Source organism: Gymnogyps californianus, chromosome 2 (genome assembly GCF_018139145.2).
Source record: "Gymnogyps californianus isolate 813 chromosome 2, ASM1813914v2, whole genome shotgun sequence".
NCBI lineage: Eukaryota > Metazoa > Chordata > Aves > Accipitriformes > Cathartidae > Gymnogyps > Gymnogyps californianus.
In genome coordinates, this window is record NC_059472.1 from 23,802,749 (window position 1) to 23,817,636 (window position 14,888).

General features: G+C 35.4%; 1 protein-coding gene across 1 annotated transcript in view; it reads right to left on the bottom strand.

Moving 5' to 3' along the window:
- The window catches only part of VPS13B (vacuolar protein sorting 13 homolog B), a 484,683-nt gene that overhangs the window by 226,786 nt on the left and 243,009 nt on the right, over positions 1–14,888 (bottom strand). The window contains exon 23 of the mRNA XM_050892705.1: positions 8,083–8,317. Within this exon, the coding sequence (XP_050748662.1) occupies positions 8,083–8,317 (235 nt within the window). The remainder of the gene's footprint in view (positions 1–8,082; positions 8,318–14,888) is intronic.

A 14,888-nucleotide genomic window follows, 5' to 3' on the forward strand; every position in this document is an offset into this window, starting at 1 on the left:
CCGTCTTGGAGCCAGCTGGAACTGGCTGTCAGACATGGGGGAAGCTTCTGGCATCTTCTCACAGAAGCCACTGCAGTCCTCCCCGCTACCAAAACCTTGCCACATAAACCCAATACAATCCCACATATGATAACTGGGTCCTGGAGAAAGAATTTAGGCTCTGCAAGAGACACTGAACCAAAACCCAAAGAATGCTCAATAGAAGTGAGGAAAATGAGACAATGAAAGATACATGGGTAATTCTCATTTTACCTGAAACAGATATGGTTTTTTGCTCTTTAGAAGTATAAGAGCATAACAATTATTTCAGGTTTTTTTTTTTCCCTCTAAAGAAAGTCTTCATCATTCCATTTATCAGATTTTCTGCTGAGGAAGTTGGGCCTTTTTGTACCCACTTGAATGGTGGAGAGTCTGTGTCCAGCATGTGAATTTTCAGTCCACCAAGAGAAACTGCCTGCCCCAATTCAAAGTAACATAAGAGTGGCTGGATGCAGCCTCAGATCCAAAGACAGCAGGCTGGTAAGCATCCACAAACCTCAGCCTGGGCTGAAACAGTCTTTATCTTTGTACAGAGCACATTCATTTGGAGGAAGAGAAGGAGAAAAGTTCTCTTTCCTAAATCAAAATTCAGAAGATTATTTGGTATGAGGTTTTATTTTTCAAGATTTGGGCCTGGAGTCATGGGTAAGAACAGTCCAAATTAATCTAACACCCCAGAAGCATGGGAGCCAGTCTTGAGAATCAGAACAGAAGATGGCAGACACATACAAATGTACACTGGGACGGGCCCTTGGAGTCTCACAGGGCAATAAAGAATTCAAACCAGTGTATTTAAACAATATATGGAGAGTGCATTTGCTGCCTGGTGTGGCCTACGGTCAACACTGTCCTGCTGAGAAATCACAACACTAAGAAATAGCACAAATTAAATGTTAACTCTGATTATTTTAAAGAAACTTTAGAAAAGTTTTGAAATTAAAATAAAGCTGGATCCAAATATCTTTTTTACCATATTATTTTAGTAAGAGTTCTATTGTTTCTTCCACAGGTGGCACCAGCAATAAATTTATATGGTCAGGAGTATATATCAGGAGAGTCTGTGTGTCTCATCCTATGAAAGAACTGAAAACTTCAGTAGTTTATTTTGATGCTATTGCATACTGAATAATTCAGCTCAGCCAAAGTAACTTGAAAATATTTTGGAAAGGTTTCAGATTAGGAATTTTAAAGTAGTTAGCAATCTGTATTTTTTCCAAGTTCAGTCAGCCAAGAAATACAAAATATTAATTGTAATAGATGGAAAAAATTCAAATGCGAAGTCAACTCTAATGACATGTTTCTAATTACTACACACGAACTTTGTTTTTCTGTGTGACCACCACAGTAAATTAACATCGTTTATATTTCATGGATTAGAAAGAATCTCCAAAAAAAATACTGAATGTTAACTCTACTACGCTGCATACATTATCTACCTTAAAAGGTAAACACTGATCAAATTTTATCAACGTACAGAAACCACAGTATGCTGAACACACACTGTAGTAAAGGTATGGCAAATTTACAACTATAAAATTCCCCCTAATGTCATCAATTACCTTTTCTTCAGCTCCGTACACACTATGTGACCATTCTAACATTGTACTGGAACTGTCCACCTGATAAATCCTTGTTTTGTTGTTGTACCTATGCTTGCTTTATTTGTGTTTAAAAAACCCCTGTACCTGCATTCATTCGCAGACTGGTTTTATGAAACTATTTAAATAATTAATTCAAAGTGTCTAAACATCAAAAGCAACATTGTTCATAGGATTTATTTCAAAAATGATTTATTAGTAGGAAGGAAGGAAAAGTCAGTGCCACACTTGGCAGATATTTTCTCTACATCTAACCTTCCCATCCATGTATACTATTGTTTTGTCACCTAATTGCTGAGATTCTTTTACACTGACAATATTGTAAGTAAATCTGACATTGCCTTCAGTGGAACTAGAGCTCACCCCACACCTCTTATGGGCAAGATTACAAAAGATACACATGAAAGACCCCTAGTATGGTTGAAGATCCTGGTTAATTCCTGATCTACTGCTCTCGTAAATCCTTATTTTTAATTTCTTCAAACATCACTACTAATTTAAAAAAAGTTGAAAATGTATTCATTAAGATATTTCAACTGCTTTGATAACTTCTTAAATTTATAAATACCACTTTCAGATCTTTGGCAGCTGACTGACCCAATCACCCCATTCAAAGAATTGGCATTCATCATTTATCTGCTCTTTGCAATAGTTTAGCAAGACTCCTTTCCTACAGAGTGTTTGAGTTATTTTTCCAATATATATAATTACAAATTTCCGCTATGTGCAAGCACTTTCTCTGGTAGTTATTTGATGCACTTTTTTTCTTAGCTAGAGTTAATGCACATTATATAAGCATATGCATGACATACAATATTGATAAATGTACTTTACTAATAATTGTTATATGTTTGCTCTCACTTTGTATGACACTTCTCTTTATTTTAAAAACTAGATCACAATGTTGTGTATACAATGTTGGCAGTTGTACAAAAGAGAAATTTTGTTTAAAATTAGTAATGGTAGGAGAGAGATCAATAAAGCTTTATCATGCATATGATCTGTGATTTATTCCCAGGCTTGCTAAAGGTATCCTTTGCAACCTTCAAAAAGCGTCTTGACTAGTCTCTCTTCATTTCCCTTTCTGTACCCACATTGCAGGGTCTTTACATGGATTTCCAATGCACTCACATTCTCATGTGACATGCAATGTTTAAAAGAAAAAGATACTGCAATCATTACATGTTAGGTCACTGTTGTACTTCCTCCCAGTCATGCAATAGCAGTTGTATGGCTGCATAATCCTAGATGCACCCAGTTGAAAGCCCTAAGGGTTCTGCCCAAGCCCAGAGCTCACTTTCAGCAGATGAGATTTAGTTCCACAGACTTCAAATGTAAGCACAAACACACAAGCTTTTCTAACTTAAACCCAGCTACTAGAGAGCTCTAACAGCTGGACACAACATTAACAAGTGGTTTATGCAGAACTTCATTGCCATTCAGGTACCGAAGAACGTCACTAAAATGTGAGAACTAATTTTATAAGGTCATTAACCATAACAGGTAAGTTAAATACAATAATTATCATGTTTTACAGATGGTGACATTGAATATAAACTCAAATAGCACACTATTTGAATGTCAAATATTCATCGTACAATTTACAGAAATTATTTTTCAGTTATTATATTGAAGTTGAGCATTTTTTAAAATCTAATGCAAGATGATAACTTCTAAGAATGCCAACATACTGCTGCTCTACTTTAAACATTTAACTGACTTTTTTGCAGGTTGAAATCTATATGCTTCTATGATATTGTAGTAGTTTATGACCAATACATTTCATTATAATTAATTCACACACTAGTATTAGAAGCCCTAATTTTCTATTTACCTACAAGTCCCTCGACAACTTATTGAGTTTAAACATGTGCTACAAAAATCTGTGAGGTTATATAATCCATCATATTTCACAAACAAAAGCCACCTCTCAGATTTATATGTTTGGAATACAGTGATTTACATGATTGTCAGCATACTGCTATCCATATGAGAACATGAATATGATATCTAGCAATATCAACAACAATTTTAAGATATTCTGCACACTGGTTTCTAAAAGGTATTTTACTGTGTCTTACCTAAATATCTGTATGTTACTGTATCTGGCCTAAAAAAAACATTTTTACAAAGATGGATTCATAAAAGTTACCAGTATGAACCCAAAGAGGAAAGTTTTACATGTGCCAGCTAAGGATTATTAAAAAACCAAAAAAAACCCACAAACAAACAAAAAAAAAGGATTGAAGCAGGGAGAATAGACTAAAACACCAGTAACTAGTTTAAAAACATGAATGGAAGTGAAGAAAAGATTCTAAATTAAAAAAATAAAAAATGTAAACTTCTAAACACAGGAAGATTTCATAGATGCCAAAAATGTTCTCATTATTACTCTAAAACTTAGTGCTTTACCTGAAGCAAAATTTTAGTTCCCTTCATGTCTTCAATTTATTTTCCTAGTATAACATTTTAAATTTTTGGAAAACCACTTAACAGTCCAGAAGTCCTGATCATAACAACATAGTTTGTCCAACTGTAAATTTACCACATTTTATCCTACCAGTATAGGTTGGGACTTAGAGAGTATATAGACGAATTGTCAAGTATTTGAAGTTGGATGTACACAAGCATGCACAGAAAGTCACAACTCGCCCTATGCAGTTCTCCAAACATTTCAGTTCTGCTCAAGCTGAGTTTCTATTTAATTTCTTCTTAGTAACTATTTTACTTAAAGGGCAGCTACAAATAGGACACAGGTCCCCCTCTTCACAAGGAGCCACAATGGAGAAGACATGGGGTAACAGGTACAAGTTGCACTGGGAGAGGTTTCATCTTGATATAGGAAATCTTTTACAGTAAGAACAATCATTTACTGGAACAACCTCCCCAGGGATGTGGAGGTTTTCAAGAAGCGACTGGACAAGGTGATGGATAATCTCATCTAGGCTCCCTCTGCCCCAAAATTTTTGACCAGATGATCATTCAAGGTCCCTTCCAACCTGGGCTGCTCTATGATTCTGTGATTCTATTTTAATATCCTCAGTGAATACTACCTCATGGATTTATCATCTGATTGATTTGAACTATAAAGATAATACTTAATGTAATTTAATACCTTTTTATGAACTTATTTAGTTGTATTTGTTATTCAACAGAAGTTCAACAGAATATCTCGTTCTTTACATAGATAAATCCATTTCTGTTCGTATGTTAGTATGACTGAGTTAAGTTACGTTTCTGAATCTAAGTACTGTACTTAAAATGTTCTTTTAAGTATTCCTACAAACTACAATTACATCAGAAAAGAAATGTATCAGAACTCTGAAAACAAATGGAAAGACCTGATTGTGGGATATTGTATAAGCTATTTTTACAGTATGTTGACATCTTGAGGTCAATAAGTCTCTGTGAGTAGGCTGCAATATCCCCAAATGACAGTATGACTATGCTCCCTTTTCCTCCTCTTCTAGTTTTTCATGTAATAAGAAAAATATATGAGTGAGCACACAGCTTTCTTAAAAGTAACAATGCATCCTTGTAAACAAGCCTTTTACTTATATCTTCTTTATAAAAGAAGGAATGATTCAAAAAACAGTTTCCAGGAAAAGCAAGGCTGAATAAATATAATTTCAGAGAGATGGTAACATGTCTTAAGAATGACAGTATGTCCCTGAAGTCTTGTTCAAAGACAGAATGCAAATGAAGAGACTCAATGAAAGTCCATAAAAATTATTTACCTCTACATGGGAAGAAACAAAGAAGGTGACTTAAAAGCTTTCAAAAAAACTTTTTAATAGTCTGTTTAAGGGGGAGTTTTGGCATGGGAGAAGGCAACAGCTCCACTATAGGATCAAAAATATCAAGATTGTGAGAACTTCTGTTTGGCATTATTCCCAGAGCACAAAGCCACACACAAATAAATTCCTTACCATAGGCTTTATCCCAACCAGGGGGATTCTTTTCTCTCACTAGGATCTTTCCTTCAAATCTGGGTTTGACAAAATTCAAATTACTTCTTACTTTCATAAATGGTTTAAATGACATCATCAGTTTAAAACAAACAAAAGACTTTGGTTAAATTTATTTATCTTTTATCTGTCACTATGATTAGCAAATTAAATCATTCCTACTGAAAGTTATTAGGAAAAACACATATACCTTCTACTCTCTCTTTTCTTTCTTTCTTCCTTTTTTCCTTTTCAGTTGGCAGCATCTCTAATACGACTTTCAGTATGAAAAACTACAATTTTATTTTTGTTGCTGTGAGTTAAGGTAAAATACAGGAAGGAGGAGAAGGGTCCAATATCAGCGGCAGAACAAAGGGAGAGGGAAAACACTTATAAATCCAAATGGATTTCAGCTCTTAAATGTGTTTTTGACTTAATTTTTCATAGCATACCCTTTATAATTGTCTACGTTTCAGCAATCAGTATGCAGAAAACAGAATAATTTTCCCAGAAAACGCTGTCACAAAAGCAATGGAACAATTGCTGCATCTCCCTCTCTTCATCTTAGGATGAATACACAAAACAGCAACAATTCTTTCCAAATAATATAGTTCGAGAATACAATAATGAACTAACTGTACACCAATGTACTGGTTTTGGCTAGGATAGACTTCATTTTCTTTATAGTAGCTGGTATGGTGCTATGTTTTGGATTTGTGATGAAAACTGTTGATAACATGGGGATCTTTAGTTATTGCTGAACAAGTGCTTGCACAGCGTTAAGTTGTTTTCTGCCTCTTCACACCACCCCACCAGCAAGTAGGCTGGGGGTGCACAAGAAGCTGGGAGGGGACACAGCCGGGACAGCTAACCCAACTGACCAAAGGGATATTCCATACCATATGACATCATGCTCAGCAATAAAAGCTAGGGGAAGCAGGAAGGGGAAGGACATTCCGAATTATGGCATTTGCCTTCCCAAGTAACCGTTACGTGTGATGGAGCCCTGCTTTCCTGGAAATGGCTGAACACCTGCCTGCTGATAGGAACTAGCAAATGAATTCCTTGTTTTGCTTTGCTTGCATGTGCAGCTTTTGCTTTACCTGTCTTTATCTCAACCCATGAGTTTTCTCACTTTTACCCTTCTGATTCTCTCCCCATCCCGCTAAGGGGGGGTGAGTGAGTGGCTGTGGGGGGCTGAGCTGCCTACTGGGGTTAAACCACAACAACTGGCATTTCCATGACATTTTAAACTTGGTTATGAGGCTAGATCTCATGAATGCCACTAAAATAAACCCAAACCCCAAGACTCAAGACAGGGATACTTGCCCTACCTATTTCCAATACACAATTTTTCATATGAATATCTGTAGAACAAGATTTTTACATCAGTATTCCTTCAGAATACTGCTGCAAATCCATTTACCATTTACTGTGATCATTTCTAAGGGCTCTATTTTTAAAAAAAATGTATTGAACATAAGCAGCTTGTTTTCTACTTGCTAGGTCCTTTACAGCTTATCCCCTCCTTTCATTTCTCAATCAGTTGCGGAATGTTAAAAGCTGATTCTTCCCTCAAATTGGTCTACAACTCAAACCTCTATCAAATATTAGCTTTTCAAATAAGAACTACTGTACTTTTTCTCATCCCTAGCCTATGCACAAGAGCATCCCCCCGTAAACACTCATATAAAACTTCTCAATTTTTTTCCTCAAATCTCTACAAAAACCTTGCGACAACCCCTACAGACACAAAACAGAACACAATTGTTGCCTATCATGATGACCAATAAAGTCTCATTCTTTTCTTTTGATAGTCTGCTGTATTTATGAATTTCTTTTCTTGTCTTACATTGAATCATAGAATATCTCAAGTTGGAAGGGACCCATAAGGATCATCGAGTCCAACTCCCTGCTCCTCGCAGGGCTACCTAAATCATACGACTAAGAGCGTCATCCAGATGCATCTTGAACTCTGACAGGGTTGGTGCCGTGACCATTTCCCTGTGGAGCCTGTTCCAGTGACCAACCACCCTCTCAGTGAAGAACCTTTTCCTAACGTCCAGTCTGAATGTTAGAGCCAAGACTTTTTCTCCCCCCCGCCCCCCCAAAGGTGGCATGAGAAGTTTTTCCTAACCTGACTCATTCTGTCTTGGAATTGACAACTCACTGCCTCCTCCTGTTGTGTCAACCAACTGTTTGTGGCTACACAGTAACTCAAATGACAAACCCAATGAAGGCAAAAATTGCACTTCTGAATTCTTTTGGCTTCAACAAATATACAAAACATATCATAGAACTAGCTCTTTGATGATGAGTTTCACTTTGATCTCAGTGGGGCAAACCTTGTCATTAGTATTTCTAGCCATCAATAATACATAACATACTGCTAAAAAAGCAGCACAACATCAGAAGTTTTCAAAATAAAATGAAGATAATTTTCATAACAGTAAAAAATGTAAATTAAAGAGTAAGCTTTTTTGAGTTTATCACACTACCTTCTTCCAGGATGGGTCTCAGCACAACAAATGGGATTTCCTGCAATGGTTCCATGTGCTTGTGTCCAGCACTCATAATCTTTATCTGGGGCAAGCAGACGACAAGTGTGCCAGGCATACTGGCCTGCCCATGGTACCAGCTTCGTACAGTCCCAGGAATGTCACCCGATACAATAGTACTTGGGGAAGGCAGGCTATCATTTGGAAGGAATACACAACAAGATTGCACTTCAAGCTGAAAAAACAAAGCCAAGAAAGATTTCTCAGAAACAGATTACCATTTTTTCCCCCTATGTGGAGTATTCATCTTGGTACAAAAATCTCATGTTATTAATCTATCACAGTTGATTGAAAATAGTCTTAGCCTTTAGTTGAATTAAGAGGAAAGATGACACAAAATGTTGGAAAATAATATATTCTTGTAAATTATGATTATGGGAGGGGAGGGAAGCAGTAGTGTGATTTTGGTCTGTAAATTTGATCAGAAAGGTTTTGCCATATAAACCGAACATACATCTACCTGCATTTCAACAGCTTTTTACAAGAAGCATAATTGAGTCAGAAAATGTTCTCACAATAAAGCTGAGAAAGCCCTCCTCTTTTTGCAGTTCATTAGCTTTTGTTAGCAATAGCTAAGCCTCTAGAACTAACCAACATTTTATATGCTGTTTTTTTCTATAAAGACTTCTATAAAGACATATTTCAGGGAAAATTCTCTCTTTACTTCATAGTCAACAGTAATGAGCATGTACAAAAAGGTTAATCATCAGATAAACTAGGAAAAATATAAACTTCAATGAAAAACTGACTTTAAAACAAATGGATAGGTGCATACATACACAAAGAGAAAAAGAAACGAATTAAGTTCACCAAGTTTATACAGCTTTTGTCCCGTTTTCATTGCAAATGAGAAGTAGCGCATATGGTTTCATATGAAATAGCACTTTCTTGTTCTTTATTTTCAAGCAATGCTGTTACCCTGGAACATTTCTGACCATTCTGCCATCTCCTTATGAGCTTCTAGTGAGGCTGAGTGAGCCCAAACCAAGAACTGAACTCATCACGACTTGTTAACTCAGAGGTGGTGTAAGCTGCAGACTGTTAGTCTTCCTTGGCTCTTACAAGTAATATTCTGCACCTGGATATCAAATAGCCCTAACAGCCTGCACACTTGAATGCTTTGTTAAGCAAGTACAAGCTATGATTCAGTTCATTTCTTCACATTGTTTGGACAAGTCTAGTGTACAAAATGTTGGACACAAGATGTTCTTTGTAGCTGTGATAAAAGAACATTTGTTTGCCGTAAACTTACGTAACAGTCTTTCAATTTGACATCATTAAAGACATCACAGCTTAAAACTGATAACGAAGGTTTCTACTCCATACCCTCCCCTGAAGGCTAATAGTCCCTCAAGACTGCAACAGTGATTTGCAATAGAGCTGGAATTCCCCAGCACCATAAGTACTTTGCCAGCCTAGTGAGAACACAGATATTCATCTTTATTTCAGCATTTTTGTGCCCTTTTGCTTAGACAAACTGACAAGAATTCACTGCAGAAAAATATAAGTAGAATTTTGCAAAAATAAATACATTGTTACATGAAGTCTGTGTTTGTTTCTAGTTTTAGAACTGTTTGAGTTGTAAAATGAAGTTAATTACATCTTTGATAAGTAGTTTATTGATCCAAGGTTGCAGAGTATACTTTATTTATACTGGATGAAAAGCAACAGTGTATTGTTACAGATGTAATAGATTTGGATTTTTTTTTTTAAACTGGTAAATTAGTCATTGTGTCAATTTGCAAAGATTTTTACAGTGACACACTAGATCGTTTTCTGGCCTATTAGTAATAGGTTGCAGGTCAAGCCATTGTGGGATAATGATAAATAGATGACAAAAGAACTTATGATCAGTATAACTTTTGTTTTATCAGTGCATTTGCTGAGTAAACAGTTTATAACAAATCATCCATTCTTCATATGTATATCCATGACGATTAACATCAAATGCTGCCTGGATACACAAACCATGTGGTAATAATAATCCAAAAATTCCACCAACTTGGAGAGATACTATACTTCATCACATTACCAGCAGCAGGATCCACAGGAGATGTTTTACAAAGTACTCTTGAGAAGAGAACTCAATACTCAGTAGAGTTTTTACACTTAATTTAGTGTTCAATACAGCTTTCTCCTGAAGACAAGTTCTTCAGATCATTTTTGTTTTATTTTACTTTGCTGTATCAAGAATATTGAAGTGGAATCACAACAGTTTCACTCCTTCAAATGCCTGAGCGAAATTCCTGCTTACATAGGCAGCTACTTTGCCATTCATTTTCAAACAACTGAATGGGAGTTGGACCATGAATTTTAGTGGGGTTTACATGACAGCATCAGGCACCCCATACGTAGTATTACAATTTGCTTACAGATATGGTTTGCTTACTTGTGTTTCATTTAAAGGTTTATACGAATAAATGAATTTTGCAAAACATTATTGCAGGATTTCAAAGGCCAACACAATGAACATACAGCAAAATTCCACATTTTAGGGCAAATCATGCAATTACTATAATTACATAATAAATTGCCAACCTGGATGCACAAGGGCCCAATAAGTGCAAAATTGAATTGCACCTGTTTCAGAGGCAGATTCTGCTTACACACAACTATCAACTTAAATGGAATTTGTTTACTTTTACCTGACAGAATCTGGAGATCTGTCTAATAACAAGTTCCAGTGAAGGAATGGAAGAGTGCACCTAAAATGATGGAATTATATGTTGGACAAAAGTGAGAATGTGTGCTACAGATTGCTTCACCAATCGGAAAGTGCTTTAAAATAGACGTAATCCAAATTCTTAAAATTAAACTACATCAATAGCATATATTAAAACTATCATATAAATCTTTTTACACTTTTTAAATAACTGTTAAACTGTGTGTCTAAAATTGTGAATTTAATGTAAAATGTGACTGATTTATGTAACTGAATATAAATCTGCAGCAGTAAATCTTGCATTAATGTAAGGATCTGACAATCCAAGGGAAAGAAAATGAAGTAATCTGCCAGTAAGAAGTCCTCAAGCTGGGGGTCAGATCCTGTTCATGGAAACCATCTGGTTGGGACCCTCCAAGCCACACCAAACACAAATGATCTTTTAAAAAAAATATCCTATTCATTAATGCTTCGCAGCTGCACTGAGTGTTACTTCATTTTTCCATGGCAACATCCTTTCTGTTTCAAGGATCTCATTTCAGTTTTGGTAGCAACGTGTTCTTTTGCCAATACTGAACACATTCATGTGTTAAAGAGAAGGAATTATTACAAATTCTTGAAACAGAATCACCCCCTATTTTCATTTCTATTATGTCAAGGCCTATACATGCTAAGTAACATACACTAATGATAAACCAATGAAGTAAGCAGTAGTTTCCCTTCTACTTCTAAAAAGTTACGCAAAGCATACTGCTTTAAGCTTTTACTAATATATAAGCCTAAAAATGTGCAATGACTTTAAGACTCTGTTGTATAAAAGGAAAGTATGAAGTTACTGGAATAAATGGAGTATTTTAAATTCATATTTTATAAAAAGAGAATGTTGCTCGATAGAGAGAACAGTGAAATATATACTGCAGAAGAATTAGGTCTTCCTAACTGAGGCGGGTGGGCAGGAGGGAGTGAAACAAAACAGGTGACATGCTATAGTTATCCTGCACAAGTGCAATGAAGAGGGACAGGTTGTACAAAAGTCTTTACAGCCTTTCATGACAGTGATACTATAAGGAGATTCCCTTCCCTAACCCACATTTTATAGCTATATAAACCGATTAGAGGCATTTAAGATGACCCACAAGGTGACACTCACATGAAGGTGTCTCCTGGGAAGTGCCCTCTCTCCGCATTAATCATCATCCATCACATGCTCTCAGCAGAAAGGCTAATGTGTTTTTCTGGGAGTTTCAGGTACAGAATATAATCTCACAATGACTCCCAAAACTGCAAAGAACCACTGTTACACATCTCACATTGGGGTTCTGGTGCGGTCATTATTATAAGACCATACCTCAGCCTCTGACATCCAAACTAGCTCTACCCAATTAGACCATCTGGAGTTGAGCCAGACACACACTGTTTGTTTGAATTTAAAAAGGCAGGCCAGAAATTCATGTTTTGAAGTTAGACAACAAGTAAAAACTATATAAATGGAAAGCAGAGCACACGAGTAAGAGAACTAAGAGAGCAGGCTACCTGAACATACAAATGAGTATAATAAGGATCAGCTGCATTTTCTTTGACCACTTAAAACACAACGTCTTAGCACTACACAGTATTCCTATTCTTCTCTAAGAAAGCTTGATTTTTAAAAGTTTTTATTTAGTTATGGAAAATTTCATTTTTTGTCAGTTTGTGGTAAGTAACCAACTTAAGAAATCGTCCTATCTCATAACCGCTGAATAACTGCTGACTGCTAAGTTACAAGTCAGAATCTCTTCCTGACCCATGAATAAAGACCACTGTTCAAAGAACAGGAATTCTAGTCAATCTCATCCTTAGGTTTCTGTTCTTTCAATCAATGTTTCACTTTGACTAAAATTTTGTACAAGTTACATGCTTTAAAGAAAACATTATTTTCAACAATTTCAGGAAACAGGCTCTTTTTTTTTTTAAATAATTTCAGGGATATTTAAAGGCATGTGGAATATCTGGCTAAGTTTTATATGTAATAATTACTCTCTTATTTAGTTGGTATTCATTGCAACATTATTCATTAATTCATTTGCTTTTAATACACATCCTTCATTGTTCTCACTGGAATTCAGCATTAACAACCAATTAAAAATAATTGTGTTTATACTGCTCTACAATTTTAGCAACTATTAGTATGAAGAACACGTGAAAAGTGAGTATTACCCTCCTACATAGTGTAACTGCCAAAAAGACTTCAAGGCTGCATATAAAATCCTACAACAACTAAATAATAAAAACAACTTTTTATAGTTAAGTATGAAAGTCTTTTCACTTAAATACTAATAGCTTACCATAACTCCAATGCACAAAACCTTCATGCAATATTCTATCATGAGAAAGCCAGGGCTAGGGCTAAGCTAGTACCAGCTGTGGATCCAAAATAAACTTTCCAGTTACTTTGGTTCCAAACACATTTACTTACTCAAACTTGACTAAAATAATAATCCTTTGATGATTTTAAGTTATGAAGTTCTATTTTATCTGACGATAACTACAAACTTTTCTGTTCTACAATTGTGTCAATAAAAGATCCAGGAACATGAAAATAGCTTTAGAGAAAACATTAAAGTCTAAGTGCTCCAGCATCTAACCAGACAAAATATTCTAGAAATTTGCCTTTTTCATGCCAAATTATAATAAAATACAGAAATTTTGTATGAATTTAGCATATATTTATGTGTTTAATAAAATGTATATTATGTTTAGTAAAATAAATATATCATACTGTAGTTGAATTGAAAAACAGAGTCATAACCCTCATCATCTTATCTTCTATACATTGCCTTGCACAAATTTCAGCCTTCCCATTTAGGCTGGTATTGAAGGAAAAAAGCTACAGATATGCATTTGTGTCTTGAAAAATATATTTAAATAAAATACATAGGGACTACTAGCAATAATAAAAAGAACAGCAAGCATATCTATAAATCCTTCATATTTCACTAAGAAGGACTACTGCATATTTGTTTGGAAGCATGTTCTTGGACTTTTCCTGTGGTGTTTCCTTGGAGTCTGTGAAACTTTTCACTGGTAACATGTAATGTCCTTCTGGCAAGTTATTAGCATATACTTTACCAAGTATGATCAAAGCATAAGGATGAAACATATCAGAAGTGTGTAAGCTGTTGTATGAATTCATAGGGCCATTTAATTTCAACATAGATAAAAACTAAAAATACAATTTCATAATGATGAAAATTGAAAGCATGAGCACCTTACCAAAAAACCCTGTAAAAAGTAAATAAATCTAGAACCTCAAACACCAGAAAGACTATCTAATACAAAAAAAATCCTATGCCAATATTAGCTCTAATCCGTGAGTGTATTACGTCAGAGCAGCATATTTACATATTACTCTGAGAAAATGTGCCTATCACTGTCATGAGCTTTCACCTCCACAAAAAAACCCACTAGTTCGAACACAACCTTTTTTTCTATTTGGCAACAGGCAAACTTCATTTTCAGCTGGTCAGTATCTAAACTATTCTTCAAAACAAATTCACTTTGCTGGTTGCTCACATAACAAAGCGTACCTTGAAAAATGTACGAGCAGAATACCTTAGTCCTGATTCAATTTTCCCCATTTACAAAGGATCCAGCTCTTCATCTTCCTCATTATTATTTTTATTATGACTCAAACTGTAAGCCTCATTTATATAGGGAGTCTCATTGTGCTAGGTACCACCCAGACACATAACAAAAATACACTGCTTCCTTCAAACAGCTTACAAATTATCTCTCGACTCCCCTTATCTAGCCATTTTAATCTCCAGTGATGACAACATTAAGAAGGAAAGGAAAATAAGCAAAATACTCATGAAATAATGATGAAAGAGCTGGCTGAAAACTAAATAGAATTAGTAGAAAGAATCTCCTCAACTTCAGTATGTTCTGCAATCAAGTCACGAGTCTGAAGTTCTTGCTCAGGCAAAACTTAAACTTTCAAACTTTCTAATATTTTGAACCCAAAGTACTTTCTGCATGAAAGAGGAGTAAAACTGACACAGGTTCTAGGATGAGCCTGTATATAAATAAATATATTTCTTGGCAG